General features: G+C 50.6%; 6 protein-coding genes across 6 annotated transcripts; 5 read left to right on the top strand and 1 right to left on the bottom strand.

Moving 5' to 3' along the window:
• Window positions 1-310: 310 nt before the first annotated feature.
• EPUS_07404 (uncharacterized protein) lies at window positions 311-1,371 on the top strand (the record flags this gene model as incomplete). The annotated part of the gene is made up of 2 exons (XM_007788296.1): window positions 311-376; window positions 1,171-1,371. The coding sequence occupies 2 exons, from the start codon at window positions 311-313 to the stop codon at window positions 1,369-1,371; spliced, it is 267 nt and encodes an 88-aa protein (XP_007786486.1).
• A 5,250-nt stretch (window positions 1,372-6,621) lies between these two features.
• On the top strand, window positions 6,622-8,009 carry EPUS_07403 (uncharacterized protein; the record flags this gene model as incomplete). Its single annotated transcript, XM_007788295.1, has 3 exons — window positions 6,622-6,636; window positions 6,697-7,241; window positions 7,289-8,009. The coding sequence occupies 3 exons, from the start codon at window positions 6,622-6,624 to the stop codon at window positions 8,007-8,009; spliced, it is 1,281 nt and encodes a 426-aa protein (XP_007786485.1).
• A 2,046-nt stretch (window positions 8,010-10,055) lies between these two features.
• EPUS_07402 (uncharacterized protein) lies at window positions 10,056-11,106 on the top strand (the record flags this gene model as incomplete). Its single annotated transcript, XM_007788294.1, has 2 exons — window positions 10,056-10,161; window positions 10,262-11,106. 2 exons carry the CDS (start codon window positions 10,056-10,058, stop codon window positions 11,104-11,106), a joined length of 951 nt encoding a protein of 316 aa, XP_007786484.1.
• A 481-nt stretch (window positions 11,107-11,587) lies between these two features.
• Window positions 11,588-12,948, top strand: EPUS_07401 (uncharacterized protein; the record flags this gene model as incomplete). Its single annotated transcript, XM_007788293.1, has 2 exons — window positions 11,588-11,757; window positions 11,817-12,948. 2 exons carry the CDS (start codon window positions 11,588-11,590, stop codon window positions 12,946-12,948), a joined length of 1,302 nt encoding a protein of 433 aa, XP_007786483.1.
• A 1,644-nt stretch (window positions 12,949-14,592) lies between these two features.
• Window positions 14,593-17,596, bottom strand: EPUS_07400 (uncharacterized protein; the record flags this gene model as incomplete). The annotated part of the gene is made up of 4 exons (XM_007788292.1): window positions 14,593-14,825; window positions 14,964-17,118; window positions 17,163-17,473; window positions 17,521-17,596. 4 exons carry the CDS (start codon window positions 17,594-17,596, stop codon window positions 14,593-14,595), a joined length of 2,775 nt encoding a protein of 924 aa, XP_007786482.1.
• Window positions 17,597-18,016: 420 nt separating this feature from the next.
• EPUS_07399 (uncharacterized protein) lies at window positions 18,017-18,803 on the top strand (the record flags this gene model as incomplete). The annotated part of the gene is made up of 2 exons (XM_007788291.1): window positions 18,017-18,069; window positions 18,122-18,803. 2 exons carry the CDS (start codon window positions 18,017-18,019, stop codon window positions 18,801-18,803), a joined length of 735 nt encoding a protein of 244 aa, XP_007786481.1.
• Window positions 18,804-19,432: the final 629 nt, after the last annotated feature.

Raw genomic sequence — 19,432 nt, 5'->3', positions numbered from 1 at the left:
CAGAAGACCGATCTTAAGGCTTGAGGCTCAGGAATGTTCGCACGCATTGCGGAGGGAGGCTTCTTCGGACAGGACTGAGACAGCTGCGAGGATGGCTCGCTCCACGCGCCCAGCAGCGTCAGAACGTAAATTTCAAGCTGTGATACTTCGCACTCTTCTTGTCCGCACTTCAAGTTCAAGTTGCTCAGCCCTAACCTTGGCGATGCCAAGCCTGCTGGGCCTGCTCTCTCGCGCGTTGACGGAACGGAACAAGCACCCATCTTTCAGGTACAGCTTGTAAATTTTAGGACCTACCCATGCCAATACCACAATGGCCACCTGGGTCTATCCTCTGATATCTCCTGAGCGGCTCAAGCTCGAAGAGGAAGAACCACTGGTACGACAACCCCGCTCAGACACTTTCGAGCTGCTCATGCCGAGCTCGTCAGGCACAAGAACTGCAATGGCTTCTTGCATCATTCCAAGGTTCGTTGCTTCACTTAAAGAGGATATAGAGGGATGTGGTGCTCTGCTGGCGCCCAAGAACCTAGGTCGATCCTTGTGCTTTCCTCATTGCGCTCCGAGAGCGTGAAAGGCTTCGTAACTAGTGTTGGAATGAGATTTGCCATTTTCTGATGTTCCAAGCGATCAATCATCAACTTCATACTCTGTGTACACAATGGCTGCGATTCTCTGAACTCTTTTGTCGAGTATTCTGTCAAGCTATCAACTGAACTTCGAGTCCATCGCTTGCCAACGCATTCACTCGCGCCAAACGTCCCCCGCGGAACACCTCCCTACCCTTCCACCCGCTACGCTCTTACCCAACCAATTCCCACTTCTCCCAACCCCGCCGTAAACCTCATGCCCCTTCTCAACCTAACCAATTAGCTCAGCACCTTACTGGATCTAATCGACATCACCCGTTGGACCGGCCAATCTACCTCTGTGCGGTTCATCTCCGGCCAAGTACGCCTCCTATTCGAGCACCTCAACTCGACCCGCCCGCGCCTGCCTCAAAGGCCTGACACTTACCTCCTCCGAACCCGAAGCGGAGGAATCATGGTGGCTAACTAGCGTCCCGGCCTCAAGTTTGGAACCGCCCTCGAACCCCAATCTGTCCCTCCATTTCACCATGCATGACGCCTCACTCGTTCTAACGATCCGTACCCTCGCACCCACAAATCCCAGATCAAACTCTCACACGCTCTCCGGGACGACTCCTCCGGCTTCAGCCCCCTAGACCGACTCTTCGGGCCAGGCCACAAGATGCTCACACACGATGAGACGGGCGAGGCGTTCATGTGGCGCGGGGGGGAGGAAGTCAACGTGCGGGAGAAGGTAAAGGTCGAGAGCGGGGATCCGAGTATGATCAGCGTTGCGCGAAGTTGAGCGCGCTGGAGCACGAGTGAGGAAGTGGAGATTTAATCCGGGGTTTGTCATGGAGGACGATGAGGACGAGGAGCAGGTTCAAGTTGACGCTGGATGGACTGGAGGGAATCGACAGGTCTCTCTTTTCTGCCCTGGTTGGCCCACTGGCATATGTTGAACGGCACTATACTAGACGGAGCACCAATTGGTTACTGCCTAGGCTCGTGCAATCTTTTCCACTTCTACCGTTGTTCCTTCATGCAAGGTTGCTGTCAACGGCCACCCCATCAATCTGCTACCCAGGCCCCAACACCCCTGATCCGACTTATCACGCCTGACCTAGTATGGTGCATCTGACACAGTCTACCATACAGACCCCTGATTCCACCCGAAACGCCAGTCAGTAGCGGAGCGCTCCCCTTGTTCTGTCCCCTAATTACCTATTAATGTCATACAATCCTTGCCGCTGAAGACCGACCGCCGGTTAAGATGGCCATTCCCGGGGCCCGTGTCGCGCTGTATGAGTATTGATGACCTGACGTCTTGGTCATGCCCTTCGTCCAGTACGGAGCAGTATTTTTTTGAAGGAGGATAATTGAGTAATGGGATTTTATTCGTTGCAAGGAATGTCGCAAACCGGTTCATTCTTTGGTTTCGATCGGCTTGATATCGGGAGGGAGTGATTGGTCCAGTTGGATCCGTTGCCGGGACTGAAGACCAGATGTATTGATTGGTTAGAGCGCTTGCTGTTTCACGAACCGTTGGAGATACTACCCTTCGACGTTTTCAGCAGATTAATGACCAAAGTCAGTGACGTAGGAACAAGGAGGCCCCTTGGATCCCGTGATGATAAAGAGATCATCGCCGATGACCCTGGTTGATCTTTGGAGCAGTTTGACAGGAATAGCAGGAATTCAGGACTTTGACACCTCCATTCCCGATTATCAAGGGAATACTGGACCCAGGCAAAGGAGGATTTGGCCAACAATATAGGCCTGGCTGTACGAAGGGGGATATCTTATGGTAGTCTATGCAACGCCTCCTGGAGGTCATTGCATCTAGTGAGTAAAGCTCTTGACCATGTAAACATGAAATGGGCAGGGGACGTCATCATTTGGTGCATCGAACTGTAAAAACATCTCCTTCACATGGTTCCACGTCTTGTTTGGCTTGCTGTACTCGAAAGCTCTTTCGGCCCTGGACTTTGATTTGTGCTCAGATGATATAAATATTGCTTCGGCCTTCGGTTGAGCGGCATATGCTTGCTGGCCTTGGGTGCATGAACGCGTCCTATTCCTTCGTAGGTATACCGCAGGCAATATATCACGGTCAATGGAGGCGCAGTTACTAGCAGGAGGAAGGATCTCAGGGGTGGAACGGAACGGAGTGAAGCCCGACTTCAATGTCCGGAGCAGCTTCCAGCTGAACAAGGATTCTTTCTCAGGTGACATGGCACGCCAACCGTATCTTGCACGTCTCAGCGGGTATACTGTGAGCCGATTTTAGCCACTACTGCGCCGCTGGCAAGTATCGTAGTCATCACTACAGCAAATTTACCATTAGCAACTATTGCAGTTCCATCTCAGCCGATGCGGATATCGCCATGGTCGACAGTAGCAGAGGACAAGCAACTCGGGGAGCGTGAGCGGATGAAATCCGAAAATATATTGTTACCGCTGAGAGCTCCATCTGCTGATGAGGGTGCAGAGGATAGTGACGTCTCCGGTCGGCATTCTAGATTTAGAGATGCGTTATTCACCGCGGAACTACTTTGCATATTATTGAAAAGGCAGGGTTCCGTAGAAGGTGAACGTTCCGGCAACTGCGCCCAAGGTGAGTGACAGTTGATCGCGGTACAGGCTGAAGACTAAGGACGTGCAGACGGTGGAACTAGCGGTCCGGGCCTCTTTTAGGGGGTCTGCCGTCCCTAGGAATACCGGAAGCGTCCGGGTCAGGTTATATTTATTGTCAGTGGGCTTCCTCTTTTGCGTGGATTTCCTTGTGTGTCAGCGTTACTTAGAATAGATTCTCTGCAACACGGCTGTTTAAGGTATACCAGAGAGAGCATGCCCCGAGCACGTGTGACTGAACTAATGGTCGTCTATTAGGTGGAATTGGAAAGACGTTTCGTTTTTGAGGGACGTGTCGTAATACGGATGCGGGCTAATGATAGGCCGGTAGCATCCCTGAAGATGGTTATTGACATGATTTTAGAGCTTGTGATCACGGCTTTATGATTCTTTTTGCGGGTTCGCAGACAAGGCTTTGTCGTCTAGGCAGTAAGGGCAATACCCGGGACGAAAAACAACTGAACAATGTGGAAGAGCATGAAGTCTTTTACAGTGGCAAGATCAGGGGCCGTGACTCTGGACTGCAGACACTGTTCCCGGGCGGCTTCTTTACCTGAAGCGGGTAATCCTCGTTGGACGGCATCTTGCTACCTATCAGAGAGGTGCCATCTGCTGGCCGGTGGTCAGCATTGAATCAGGGGCTCTTTTCTGGCAATTGGAATGGAGGTTGTTGTCCTTACATGACATAACGCTTCAGTGTAGCATCTTGATCACTTCTAGTCTTCTTGACGTGCTTCGTCTTCTTTCTTGTGTGTCGCTCTTTGATAACCGTTCGCCGCTGCCAAAGCGATTATGGTAACCGCTGTGATCTGTCGGCCCTTTATACCAGTCTGAGGATGTTGTGGCGCTGAGGGGATTCAGCACTGAAGATTGCGTCTTATAGACTATTATGGGCTGTGCGAAACGGGAAGGAGAATAAAGAATTGAGAGAACGAGGAGACGGATTTCTAGGAACTATGAGTTGACACTCTATCTTTGAGAGTATGAGCATCAGAGAATGTAGAGATAGGACGGAGTACTTTGATGGTATTATTAGACAGAAAAGAAAGATGAAAAGAAAAGAAGAAGAGGAGAGGTCACCTTGTCTAAGAGAGAGGGGCTGGAGAGGGTATAGAAGAAGGTCGGACGTAGAAATCCCTCGTTCCTCTTGATTGAACAAGTAGACGCTAAACGGCCATGTTGGAGATTGTGGACAAGAGGGAGGCACATGCGGCGCTCACCCACGAATCACCTGGGGGTGCTGGCCTGTGGGTGAATGGTGGGTGAACTAGTGATAAAAGCGGCGTTGAGGGGGGTTTGCTTCTCTTCCAACGCAACACTTGCCTGGGATTCAGTTGTGAGATTTTTCTGGATAGAGAGGTGACATCAACAATGACCTTCAATTTCACTGGACCGCTTCGATGGACGTCCCGTTATCGTGCTTGAAATTGATGCTTGTGACATAGAGGTTTCCAAGAGTCTCGCTTCCATATATGGAGATGCGCCATTCAGAAGACGGCGCCTGACCATCCGAGCCGGACAAAAGACTGGAGATTGGATGCGATCTTGATCCGTGAGCCGGTGATTTTTACACCTTATCACTTATCAGCCAGAAGCGAGCTCGCTTGGAACAAATTCAATTCATTCTTCAAAGCTACGAAGTTGCAATAATTATTGATTTTGGCGTGCTTGCGATTTGAATCACGATGATCGTGTAGCTTAACCGCTCGTGTAACAGCTCTGCCAAAACGATTCGTAAGTTCAGCCATTTCGATCGTCTCTGGCAGCACATCCCACAAGCTCCTGCGACCCATCTGCTACACGCTGATCACCCGGTGAGCGCGGGCCACGCGGCGCCAATGTTTGGAGGATCAGTTTCTTTTCCGGCTTGTTGCACTTGAAATATATTCAATCCAGGTGAGACAGTTGTTGTTACAATAGGCAGTATACTTACTCTAACATTAACATCAGGACTCGATGGGAAGGATTGTGGAGCCAATATCGATGGACTGCATGCAGCAAGCCAGTGGCGACCAAAGGCTTCTGGAACGGAATCCGTGATCCGGTACTCGGTGTCAACAAAGTCCTCGGTGTGCGTGCACAATAGAGATTGCGTACCAAGTACCATGAGCTCGTGACCCGCCCGAGCAGCAAACTTGCTTCCGGGGGGTCACCAGCAGAGGGTCATCCTACCCTCGTGTGTGTTCGAGATTCACCATCATTTATTGTCCTGCGTCGGTCACGGCTCCTGTCATCGGATCAGCGTAGTTCGCGGTACAGCCGAGTCAAATAATCAAACCGGTATTTTTAGAGATCGACATGCTCCGTGCGTACTTGCAAATCACAAGCACAATGGGCAAATTTGGGTTTCCCATAACGAAGTTGTGGCTCCTCCGGTGTGATGAACTAGGCTACATGACAGAAACTTTGTTGCTGTGGAACTTGCTGGGCTGTTACGAAGAGCTCTGGAGGCGCGTCAAGAAAGAATGGAGGGTGCATTGATCTGAGGTATTTTCCTGGGTCAAGTTATTGCATTGTGCAGCGGAAGAGCCTTTAGTCAATCGTGACTAGTCTCTCCAAATCCTTGACCTTGGACTCGTGATGCATTGTTGGTGGCCTACGACTTGCCCGATCGAGCCCTACACCATCTTCTAAGACCCATGGCAGTTGATGGTCCAGTAGAACCCCTCTTCATTGAAAGTTCTCCCAGCAGCCTCGCTACCAGCACGAACCTGAGTAGTGTGTAAAGTTCATGTAGCTATTCCTCTCCCTGGGCTGTCAAAATAACCTGGTAAGTGACAGCTTTCTGGGCTCGCAGCCATTCGTTCGTTTAGTCAGGAACGCTACTAGTCCCGCCTACAACCACACCACCACCCTAACCCCCCATACCAGCCTACCAACCAGCTGCCCACCCTTTAGCTTTCTCCTCTTTCACTTACTCCGAACCACAACTTACTACCTCCTCCCTCTTTTTTTTTGGTTTCTGATCTTATGAGCCTCGATGCAAACTCCTCATCCTCTTCACTCTACCTCTTACTCGTGTATAACAGGCATGTGTAGTTCCTGAGGCAGATTCCGAAACGCCAGGCACGCGGCAAAGCAGGAATCGCATTGGTCAGACCCCGCAGACCCACCTTCTCGCCCGCCGAACAACACACAGCCTTCACGAGCACAGCGCCCATCCTTGCTTCCTTGGGATTTTTTGGCTTTGAAGAAATTATCCGAAACTTCTCCTCTGGGTCAATCTTGCGCTGTCATTCCCAAATCCCCCCACACGCTTCGTCTTACTAGTCGAGTCTCAGTTGCTCAGGCTCTTGCTTCGGAAAGCGAGCAACCAACGGAGCACATTGTGAAAGTTGGCTCCAACGGCTCTCGAGTTCAAGGCTGCACTCCAGGTCTTGAATGCGGGAGTCGTGATTATAATCATAATTGTCGAGCAGTCATGACATCCTCCAAGGTAGAGAAGGGCCCTAACGCGTGACCAATGGTCCCTGCTGACCAGCCTTTTCTCCTGCAGGAAGGGTCAACCTCCCGCCCTACGAGCTCTGGTAGCTTTCCTCACAAAAGCGCCTCTTCTTCCAGACAGCATGCTCATTCCGTATCTCTCGGCGCCATGAACCCAACACATCGAATCAGCAGACGGAAAAGTGTCAACTCCACCGCAGCTAGTAGCACTGCTCATGCAGTAGCGGCTGCGTTACGAGAACAAGGAGAGGCACCCGTGAACAGTACATCTCATCGACGGAGTCTGGGATCTAGAAAAGGTCTAGAGTCCACGTCGATGGGCAATCCCTCAAGTATGGGCACATACTTCTCAAGGCCTATTGTTGGTACAAGCAATGTTTATACAACAGACCGCAAACCGTCCACGGCTTCGATCGAAGATGATCCTGTAGAAGACGAGCATACTGTCGAAAGGTCCATGAACACAAAAGGTCGCAATAGACGTGCTAGTGAGGGAGCTTATCTGTCAAAAGGAGAGGGAAAGAGACTGCCCTCAGAGCTGAGATGTGATACATGTGGAAAAGGTTACAAGCACAGCAGTTGCCTGACCAAGCATATGTAGGTGTCTGGGTACTGCTCCCTGGGGAACTTGCTGATATGTCTAGGTGGGAGCACGATCCCGCATGGGCATTGACCTCGAAGTTGTTGATTTCGAAGCATCAGCAAGTCCAGCTTCTGGAGGCAGCAAGTGTGCTGGTCAACATGAACGCTGACGGCTCAACACCGCCTGACATCTCTCATATTCAGGACAGCGAGTATTCCTCAGCTTCTCCCGGTTTCTCCGGCTCTTCCGAAGCGCAAGACGAGCTTAGTTCAACCGAGACCACTCCTCCACCTATGAGCGATGCTGCTGTCTCTGTTCCGAGCAGCAAGCGCTTCAGCAGCAGCAGTGGAGGGTTTTCACGTTCATACCGTTCCATTCCTTCCAGCTCGTTCGCCGAAAGCGTTGCGTCGCCAGGACTTCCTCCACATAGGTTCCCTAGCGTTGATCATCGCCCTACGACTTCGGGAATTGATGACGGCGGCCTAGCCGCTGCGGCTGAGCTGCTGAACTTTGGCACGCCAAGGACTAGACCCACTCAGCTGTCAAGCGATGTTCCTCCTGTGCCGCCCCTGCCTGAGCAGTACCAGTCTGCCAACAAATTGTTAGCAAACAGCTCCACTCCCACGGTGTTCAATTCTTTGGGTATTCATGCCTTGACACAACCTATCTCGGATGAGCGAGACGCGAGGATGCAAGAGAATGCTTCTACGCCACATGGGGGTTATCATGGTAACATGAATATGGATGAGGACGAGGATGACATGTTCCGCATGGAGGAATGAGCAACGCCCGACGCAGTCTTCAGTCATGACTGGGATGAAGGCACATGTCCTCCCTGCTCTGTACTTACTTCCAAATATGAGATCCTGTCTCCGCAGTCAGACTTTCGAGCACCGATGAGCAGGCTGAAACCGAGGGCGTTCTCCTTGGATTTTCTGGTCGGCGAGGTTAAAGCTACCAAGGTCTGCGGTTACTGCGTTGAGCGGATGTGAGAGAAATTGCCCGAACGAGTAACACTTTTTGTCGTCTAGCATGATTATATGACATGAAATGTTGCCTTTGGCCTAGTATAGGTGGTAGGGATAATGCAATGAAAATGAACTTATATGTCCTTATTTTGTTTACTATTGCTGCTCTTATGAGGCTCTCGCGTGGGTTGCTGTACATGCAAATAACGAACCGGTATGTTCAAACTAAGAGCGGTACCGAGTGGTACTGAGTCTCTCGGACCACGACAGTGAGCTGACTAAGTCTTGGCGTGGAGGCAGATTTGTGCGATCTTCGGTGGACGAAACAGGGACCCAACCCTCACCCGATCAACAACGCTGAACAGGAGTCAAATATTTTTAAATTCTAGGCCGTGTGATATATAGACTGAGCACCTACTCAAAGCACGAAACAGCGTTAGTGCCATAATTTGTGGCCTGCCAGCCTCCATACAATTGCCTTTTTCGATACACTCAATCCGATGCCGAAGACCTTTAATTAATCCGTTCGCCAGGAGAGCTGGAAGTGATCATAAGAAGCATAAGGAGTCTTGATTGGCAGACTTGCCGTCCATTGTTTGGGAAGCTTTTGCAAAAAATTGGCAGCAGAGCAGTCAATCCCTGGATGGATTTCTTTCCTTTCTTGCATACTCGATAGCCCAGACAACTTGACCGATGAACATAACTGCAAAATCAGCCAATGTGCCGCGTCTGACTTCGCTGAATTCGTTTCATCGTTCGGATGTGTGGAATATTGGAACGACTCCCAGTCCGTATCGGAAGCCACTCTCGAACTCGACGCGAACACTTGACAAATGTATTTGTCTAAAGGCTCAATCGGAAAAGAGGGTCATGGTAGACAAGAGCCTCGAGGATCACATTTACATATCCAAATAGTCATGCTTAACACCAACACGACATCTTTGACGCCGAGATATGATCTTGCGGCTTCGAATCAGACTACACAGGGGACATCGCTATACGAAAGAGCGTAACTACGAATATATTGCCTGATATCCCAAGGGTGAAGAAGGCTGTGGTCCTAGGCCTGAAGTAGCTGACTTCTGAACTGCTGGTGCAGGTTGAGAAGCTGATGACAATCGAGAACTGGTCTATGAATATTGAGGCATAAAGGTATGATTCGATGAGAATCCTCACGGAGGGATCTGTTGACCATCATGCCGCTCATCCAATCACACGGCTAACAACCACATACCGTCGCCCCGATATTCTACAAGACTGCCTCATCTACTTAATGGCTACAGTTTTCTGGACTTGTTATCCTCTGCCAAATTATCCTTCCAGTCCCAAAATCTTACATATCGCTATATGGGAATTCTTGATTGCAAACAACCGTTGAGACGTACCAATTTTTGGTTGGGCATTTCGCCCGATCGATATTTTGGCTTCCTGTAATATAAATCAAGGAATGACGTCGGAAAGTCTCATTTTGACAACTTTTAAGCACAAATCCGCTCGCATTGAACCGAACGAGATATTCCATTGCCCTTTCTGAAAGGCCAGTTGTGTATACCAGGAAGCACATCTTCAGGGACTCCGACGGCAATCGAATTCGAACCAGAGCTATCTCCTTCCGAAATATCAACTATTTCAAAGGCTATCACCTCAGTTCTCGGAGTGGGACACTTTTTCTCCCCCGCACTCGTCATCAATTCGTGCGCTCCAACTACTCCAATTTTCAATTGCTTCCACTATCTTGATAAGAGCGAACTGTATCTAACAGACAGAACATGCAGTCAATTGGTAGTATGTCGGTCCACGATCCACGCTGTTGCGCTTGATCACCACTATAGTATTGTAGTAGGCTTCTGAAACACCAAAATGGGCAAGAAGCGTGTTCTTGTCGGCTATGGCGTTGATATCGACGCAGTCGCTGGTTGGTTGGGGTCGTATGGTGGGGAGGATTCTACAAGTGATATGAGTCGAGGTATGTAACCTGAACCAGTTCGCTCGGGTTTCGGCTTCTTGAGGACATGCTTGCTATAACCCTCTTCCCGTACTCTACCAATACACTCATTCTCGAGCAGGCCTCTTCGCTGGTACTCTTGGTACGCGCCGCCTTCTCAAGCTATTCGAAAAGTATAATATCAAAACCTCCTGGTTCATCCCCGGCCACAGCCTAGAAACCTTCCCGGAAGAATGCGCCATGGTTCGCGATGCGGGCCATGAAATTGGTCTGCATGGTTACAGCCACGAGAACCCATCTTCCATGACGCTGCAGCAACAAAAAGACATCCTGGATAAGACGTACCGAATGCTGACTGAGTTCTGTGGTGGAAAACCACCTAGAGGCAGTGTGGCACCCTGGTGGGAAGTCAGCCGCGAAGCTACGGAGCTATATTTGAGCTATGGTATCGAATACGACCACAGCATGAATCACCATGATTGTCAGGCATATTACCTCCGGGCTGGGGATGAATGGACGAAGATCGATTACGATAAACCTGCCGAGACGTGGATGAAGCCGCTGAAACATGGCCAACCGACAGGTATGGTGGAAATACCAGGCAACTGGTATCTGGATGATCTGCCTCCGATGATGTTTATCAAGAAGGCGCCGAACAGTCACGGTTTTGTGAATGCAAGAGATGTGGAGGATATTTGGGGAGATCATTTTGATTACTTTTACAGGGAGTATGACGAGTTCATCTTTCCGATGACGATCCATCCAGATGTGAGCGGGAGGCCACATGTGTTGTTGATGCACGAACGGCTGATTGAACATATAAGTGGGCACGAGGGAGTAGAATGGGTCACCATGGAGAAGATGGTGGATGAGTTCAAGAAAAAGAACCGGCCGGCCGAGGGGGCGTTGATGCCTGAGAAACAAGGGGAGGTGCTGAAGAGACTGGGACTCAACTCGAAGTCATAAGTGTGGAAAAGGGAGCTTGCGGAATTGGAGTATTTTACAACTGAAGGTGGACCGAGCGAATTTACATGGCCATATATGTGCTTTAGTCAGGAGAACGAGGGGGAGAGGTAGAGGTACAGGTAGAGACTGATAGAAAACTACATCGAGTGATATAACAAATACATCTAACTTCTTCAGACAAAGCTTCTCTGTACAGCACGGATTTACACGTAATGGTACTAGGGCTGAACTAACATTACTCCAGGCCTCCCCCTACTCGAGTGATACGGGTCAAAGTAACAAGATTCAATTGTAGCTGTCACCGGAGCTGGTTGTCCTTGATACGTGACGATCAACTGGTACCAATTTACATTACGGAACGAAAATGATACAACAACGCTATTCCTGTTCTGGTAGCTTACCATCTATCGATAAGAGCTTCCGATGCCCGTCCAATATCTCAACAAGCGTCATTTGTTCCGTGAGGCTTACTGACAGGAGGATGCTCTCTCGGCGAGCGAGACTCCTTTCTTACGCAAGACGATATCCCTATCACATCCCGTGCCCCGGGACTGCATGCAGAGAAGCCAACCGGTGGAAGCCATCACGCAAGCTCTCTGGCCGTACACCAGCAGCAAAGAAGGAACCTCCTGACTTTGCCTTCGCCTTCGAGTAAGCAGCGTTCATGGGCACACGTTGCCGCACAACTGATGTGCTTTCTACCCTCACAGTATCGATGGCGTACTACTCCGCTCCGCTACCCCGATCCCTGGCGCCTCTCAGTCTCTCGCCTACCTGCAACAGCAACAGATCCCTTTCATCCTGCTCACCAACGGGGGCGGCAAACATGAATCTCAGCGCGTCTCTGACCTCTCGCGCTCCCTCTCCCTCACCACACCGCTAACCACACAAAATTTCATACAATCCCACACCCCATATGCCGACTTCCTCCATAATTCCTCCTCTGGTGCTGGTCTCTCAGCACACTCCACCATCCTCGTCATCGGCGGCTCAGGTAACCAATGCCGTTCCGTAGCTGAAAGTTACGGCTTCAAATCCGTCATTACTCCAGCCGACATTTTCACCTCTTACCCCGAGATCTGGCCCTTCTCCTCTGTCTTCGACTCATACTATTCCTCTTTCGCGCGACCTCTCCCTAAACCCATAAACCCCACATCTCCCTCTTCAAGTCTCAAAATTGACGCAGTCCTCATCTTCCACGATCCCCGAGATTGGGCTCTTGACACGCAGCTGGTCCTCGACCTTCTGCTCTCTGATTCCGGCATCCTGGGCACTGTATCCTCTAGGAACGGAGATAAGGATTTGCCGAATAACGGGTATCAGCAGCACGATCAGCCGCCGCTGTATTTCAGTAATCCGGATCTGCTCTGGGCGGCAGGGTGGCACCTACCGCGTCTGGGACAGGGAGGCTTTATCCATTCACTTGAGGGCATCTGGCGGCGCCTCACCCACGGCGCGGAGCTGAGAAGGACTGTGATTGGGAAGCCGTCGGCTCTGACTTACGAGTTCGCGGAGAAAAGGCTGGACAGGTATAGACGGGATCTCATCTGCCAAACGATGGGGTCCGAGATGGCAACACCTGGGACAATAAGAGATTTGAAGAAAGTCTACATGGTAGGCGATAATCCTGAGAGTGATATCATGGGGGCGAATAATCATAAATCGCAACGGGGGACGGAGTGGGTAAGTGTGCTGGTTAAGACGGGCGTCTTTAGGGAGGGGGAGAGTAGGTATGACTTCGGGAAGAGACCAGAGCTCAAACCAAGAATCATCGTCGAGAATGTACGGGCTGCTGTTGACTGGGCGCTAAGGAAAGAGGAGTGGGAGGGGAGGGTGGAGTGAGGAACAGACCAAATCACAGACGCAGGCGGAAAGCCACGGGCTTCTCGAGTAGGTGGGCTAACTGCGTGAAACCAAGGGACATATATACGGCTCTATGGGGGCGATGAGTGGCACATGAAAGCCCTCTAACTACTGGCGAGCTCTGTTAGGATATAGAATGAGGACGACGAAAGTGCAAGATCTCAGACCAGCCTCACCAAGGAAGCGGCACACAGGCCTTGTTTTTACCTTCGGGCCACAAGCGTATCCTAACACCACGATCTCTATTTTTTGCTTGCGCTCTCCATCCCGATGGAACAGACAGTGTATCTACCTGCCACCAGTCAAAACAGAGCGAAGCCCTTTCCAGACTGCGAGCTTGACCGAGTCTCACGACAACATTGAGCGGTACCTTGGCTCCCACAGAAACCACACCGAGGGAAGCGGGCCGGCCACACGCCCCTACCCTGCCTCGGACCACAGGCGTATCTCACCACCATCTCCAGCTCCAGCTCCCATCTCTCAATGTCGACGAAACAGAAACAGACAGTCTACCTCACCGCCACGAAACAGAGCAGAGTAGAGCAGAGTACGCGGCCTTCCTCCCCCCGGATCGAGGAATCAGGTCACACTACCTCACCAGCACAGGCACGAGCACGAATGACGACGGTGAAAGCACAGCAACCCCCTGCCTCTGCTTCCGCCATACATGCCAGAAACGTCGCCAGACATATAAACGCCCTCGTCTTACTTGCTTCTAAGTTCTTACCAGAAGTCGTCAAGTCTTCCACCCTGTCTCCCCTTTTTATCCAAGACTTCTAGAAAATGCATACCCTTCTCCGCGCAGCACCAGCCAGCCAGAAAGAGCAGAGAGCCGGAACGGGGACGAACGTGTTAGTAGTCTCTGACAAGCCGAGTGAAGCCAAGCCAGGCCAGGCCAGGCCAAATCAGGTTGGGGCCCCAATCCTGACGCCTGGGTGGGGGGGTGCTTGTATGTGGAAAAATGGGGTCCCGTGATGCGCCCGGGATGGCTGGCAGATGGCAGATGGGCAGATAGGGAATACGCAGCGAACTTGGTACTCTGTAGCTGCGTTGGGAAATTGATTGATAGATCCTAAAAGAATCCAAAGAATAAAGATAGATTTTTATGCAAGGAAACGTAAGAATCCGGAAGTATGCAGAGCCGAGTTCACCAGTGAGAGTGGTTGTTAATACGGTAAGAAGTTCCAACAGGTGTCTGCCTAAGTCAACAGGCGACGGTTCTCGTGCTTGTACTTGTGCTTGTATTCCCAGGAAACTTGCAGACCACTGCATGAATGAATGAATGAATACCCTCTCGGTCAGGTTTTTGACCAAGTTTGTGACACAAGTCGTTTGGCTTTTCTACCTGTTGGCTTGCTGGCTGGCTTGTTGGCTGGCTAGATACCTAGCTACCTACGTACGCGAGGAACAAACAGATGTGATCGGATGGAATATCCACCGGCCAGCTCGGTCAAACGGTCATCCCGCCGCCACCACCACCACCGCTGCTGCTAACTTCAACCACCAGCTATCAACAGTCAGACTTGATTCCACTATATCCCTCCCCTCTCCTCTTCAACACTCGATCTGAAAAGAGAAACCCCCCAAGAAACGGATCGAGGACCAAGGATCAAGGATCAAGGATCAAGCCACACTTGCCACCACCTTTGCCGCCAGCCCTTCCTCCTCCGCCCGGATGGACACTTTGACCGTGACGCCGGACTTGGCCGAGAAGGCCATCTTGACCAGGCCGGCGACTCTTCCTCCGCGCACGGATTTGCCATACAGCTTGAGGGTGTGGGTGCTGGTGGAGAGGACTACGTCGGTGCCTTCTAGGGGTTGGAGGGAGAGGGTTTGGGGGAGCTGTTCTGCTGCGTCTATCCGTTGTAACAGTAGGTGTTAGTTTTTGTTGGTCGGTAGATGGAGAGTGATGGGGGCCGGACGGGGATGGGGAAACAATGGGGATTGGTAGGTAGAATATGGTAGGCAGGTCTCAAGATGCGACAGGGACATACCACTCAGATTCTTGACATTGCCCAATTGCAACGTCTCACTCGCTTCTTCGCCGTTATTGTTCGCGCCTACACCTTCCCAGACATGGTCGAAGTTGCCTGCGAAAGCAGGGACTACATAGTCTGCACCAGTCAGGTCCAGTCCATCGACTTCGTACTCGTCGTCGTAGCCATTGGCGTCTGGCTCCCCAGTCGAGGGATCGATTTCTTTGCTCGTGAATTTGAGGATGTTGGAAAAGGAGGTGATTGGGAAGGGGGGGAAAGCTTCTTCGAGGTTCTTAAAAGCGACATAAATGGTACCAGGCTCGTTGGTGGCGAGTTTAGGGGCCGGAATAAGGAAGTCTTCTTCCAGGGTGGGTTCATCTTCTTCGGCTGGAGTGGCAATGATGGAAACGTCTTCGAGGACGGTGTCGGGAAGGGTGTTTTTGATGTCATATTGAAGGACGAGGTGTTGTTTGAAGATATGTTTAATGGCTGTGACGACGTATTCGGTTTCGCTTTCGGTGAGTTCAACAACGGAACTTGATTTGAGAACGGGCCCATAGGCTCTGAGCTCTGGTATTCGTTCGAAAGCTTCTTGGTATTTTTGTGTATTTGTTGCGGCGCTTGCTCCTCTCTCCGCTGCGCCATTCATTTGAGGTTTGGTAGGACCTGTCGATGGTGCTTTGAGAGTCGGAGTGGCTGTGTGAAGTTTCTTTGTGCGCTCTTCTGCGAGTGCTTGTTCATGAGAGACGACGGGGATGGTTGAGAGGTCGAAAGCTTTGCTGAATATATTCTTGTTGTCGGATGTGACGTACATGACGAGTTGATGCTCAAATGTGGATAAGGAGAACATCGAGTCGTTCTTGATAAAACGCTCAGCCACCTCATCCTCTTCCTGCATCAACCGCAGGTTCAGAGCTGCCCGGTCTCGGACCTCATCATCAGTGTCATCAAGACACCGAGTAAGAAGTACTGTAACGCTTCTCTTGACCTCGGGGTCTTTCTGGCCAACACCGAATTTGGCCAGTGCTGTGACTGCAGCTGCTCGGACTAGGGCGTTTTCTAGAACCACCCGATTGTAGATGTATCGGATGTACTTTGTGGGCTGCGGCGCTTTTGGCCCTTCCACACCAATCAGATGCAGAATCCTGACTGCCAGTTTGGTGAATTCGCAGTCTTCGATGAACTCGCACAGATGTGACAATGTCTCCTCCTTGCTGCCAGGAACGAACTTGATAAGGTCAAACATACTCTCAACAACAGCTCTTTTGAATTCATAGCCTCCTTCGTCCCGCAGAATTCCACTCAGAAAAGCGAGCATGGCAGCCTGTTTATTCGGAAACTTCAAGCAAAGAGTCCGTATAGCTTCCACGATGGTTATCTTGAACTCGTCTGTGATGTCGGCCATGAAGCCAGATATCTGCTTCATAAGCCGATCAACGCTAGTCTCGTTGCCAGTCTTCAATAACGTAGTAATAGCAAAGGTTGCTATTGATCTGTTGCTGTTCGAGATTAAAGCCTCGATATCAGTATTGCAAGAAGCAACGACTTGAGGTTTGAAAGTTGCAAAATTATGGAGGATTCGGATGGCTGCAAATTTAGTGATGGCTCTGGGAGATGTCAGGAATAGCTGCAACACATTAACCGCTTGAGCTGCTTCTGCATCCGTTACATCTCGCATTTCACAGATTGCCTTTGCCGCCTCAAAATTGACCATCTCACTCTTATGTCTGAGCCAACCGTCCAACATCTGCATCATCGGTTTTCGCAGGCTTGGATCATCTTCTGCCAGTTTCGCCGCCAGCCGTACCAGCATCATAACACCCGCCGGACTTTTAATAGCCCCTGCTTGACCATACTGCTGCACCATTTTCACAAGCGCCATGCGATCATGCGAGCGCATTTGGTATAGGAGACCAATGGCATGATATTGAGTCATGTAATTGGTGTTAGAGGCTGCTAGAGAATGCTGTGCGCTGGTTGAGAAGCTAAGAAATCCACCGGAGGATTTGGAAGACGAGGCGGCCTCTTGGGTTTCGCTCTGCCATCTTCGAACGACATCTCGAGCAACCGGAAGGAGGTGGTAAGAAGATACTAGGGCAGCCGAAGAGACCGATGGCGTCTTGTCAACAATAGCGGTCTTGATCAGCCTTTCAATGCCTTGCACGGTGGTACCCTAGAGAGTCAGCATTGCACTCCAACACTCATGTTAGGACGTACATCTATTATCCTGCACAAGGCCCGAATGGCATTTGCACGGTATATGACATCGCTTCCCACCGACATATCTTTCATGATGATGCTTGTCGACATTATAACGTCCTCCGCAGTAGATGCCAGCTCCTTGATCACCAGATAGACCATCTGTCGTAACGAGGGATCCTTGTTCTGAAATAGCTTCGAAATACCAAAAAAGAGTGTTGTCGCCTCGTTGGTTGGGAACTTCTCTCCAGTAAACAACAAAACAGCAATTTTCGTAAGTAGTGCTCGACATTTTCGTGGTGATATTGGGGAGGAGTTGAACAGGCGAGCTGTGTTGGGTCAGTTAGAAGGGCAGGAAGGGGAATCTCTTCTTTACCATCTTGAAAGACAGAGGTGCGATCCAGCTTGAAGCCAGGCATATCTGCATCTTCATCTTTCTTTGCGTAACTCATTGTGACTATAGGCTCCTCTGTAGGGTGTAGACAGGAAAGAGTATCTTCGGCTAGAGGCTCAGGCCCGGGGAGGAGTAAGAGGCTCAACTTTCCTGTAGGAGGGCTATCGCACGATCATATCGTGAAGGGCGGAAGTTATCATGCATATATATTCTTGGTTAGATGGCGAAGACTCGTCGATCGGCGACACGCACTCCCTGTTCGTGATCATGAAGCCCGTTCCTCTGTTCCGCAACAGCATGGAGTTGAGGTGTCCTTGCAAAAGTTGTGCGGTCAAGCCACAGTCCAACAGCTTGACGCGCCAAGCTTGTGGCTGTCAATTGCAAACAGTGCAAATGCAACGGGCCAAGAGCTTTAATACCAATACCTCGATCTTGTCCAGGCACATCTTAACACCCTACAATACAAGTCCCACACAAGATGGATATGCCGGTGAATGTTCCCGTGGACGATCCAAATGCCGACACAGAATGGTAAATGCTTTATCCCTATAGCCACTCTTCCCATGAACTAAAAGCGATCTAGGAATGACATCCTCCGCGCCCACAAAATTATACCCGAAAAGCCCCCATCCCCGACTCCCATAATCCAAGAAGCTCTCTTCTCAGCCCAGCAGCGGGCTCATGAAAACCGCCTCGAAGACAAAGATCTCTCGGAGCTCCACGACCTCGAAGATGAAGAAGATGACACATTCCTCGAGAAGTACCGGCAGCAACGCCTTGCAGAACTATCCACGTTGCAGAAGACCAGCATACACGGCCAAGTCTATGGAATCCAGAAACCAGATTACGCTCGAGACGTGACGGAAGCGAGTTCGAAATACTGGGTGCTTGTGCATCTGGCATCGTCGCTGGGCACAAATGTCGAGTCAAGGATATTAACCGAGCTCTGGAGAGGAATGGCGAGGAAGTATGGCGATATCAAGTTCTGTGAGATGCGGGCGGATCTCTGTATCGAAGGATATCCAGAGCGGAATACACCTACCATTTTGGTGTACAAAGACGGGGATATTAGAAAGCAAATCGTTACGCTGGCAGAGCTCAACGGCCCAAGAACCAGCGTTGCAGACCTCGAGAGGATGTTGTTGGATCTTGGAGCAATCAAGGAGAACGATGTTCGCATGAAGAGAAGAGATAGCGAGGAGATTGTTAGGCAGCAGATTGGGAGAAGCGCCGCTGTGCAAGAAGACGACGATGATTGGGATTGAGAGTCTCCGAAACAGTCACAACGACAGGGAATTCCCGGTTCCTCCATCAACACACCGCTGAGCTGTATTTGCGGGTTTCAGGTGCCACGTCCCAATCGAAAAAGCAAGCAAGGGAGTGGTAGCTCCCTTCATAAACTTACCCTCAGATCCAGAAGGGTCACTCCGAAGTACGCAGCGCGGCTGCTGCTGTGCCACTTTGCATGGTCACGTTAGAGACACACTCATACATTGGAGGCGGCTTCATTTCCGGCAGCGGAGCATTGACTGACGCTTAATGCTGCGTTCAATGCCTCTAGCTATCCAATCACAATTACTCCTCGGTCACCAACTCTTCCGCCCATCACCAGGCCTAGGCCTCGGCATAAATACTTTCAGCGGCTTCGCATTTGACCCCGAAACTATCTCACAAAAATCTCCATCTCAAAGCCTTCGCTAGATCTCGCAACGCATACAAATCTCTGAGGGGAGAATCTCAAAAGCCGATCCTATCCCTTCCAGTCCCATCCACACATCTCACAGACCGAGAATCAAAGCAAAAGCTTCCAGCCCGATGGCACAAAGACCCGATCAATCTCCCAGGTATACACCCTCGATCCCGAAAACCCATCTTTGTCTGCTGTAACTTTAAA

Source organism: Endocarpon pusillum, assembly GCF_000464535.1.
Source record: "Endocarpon pusillum Z07020 unplaced genomic scaffold C714293, whole genome shotgun sequence".
Taxonomy (NCBI): Eukaryota; Fungi; Ascomycota; class Eurotiomycetes; order Verrucariales; family Verrucariaceae; genus Endocarpon; species Endocarpon pusillum.
This window is presented reverse-complemented; position numbering and strand designations above follow the sequence as displayed.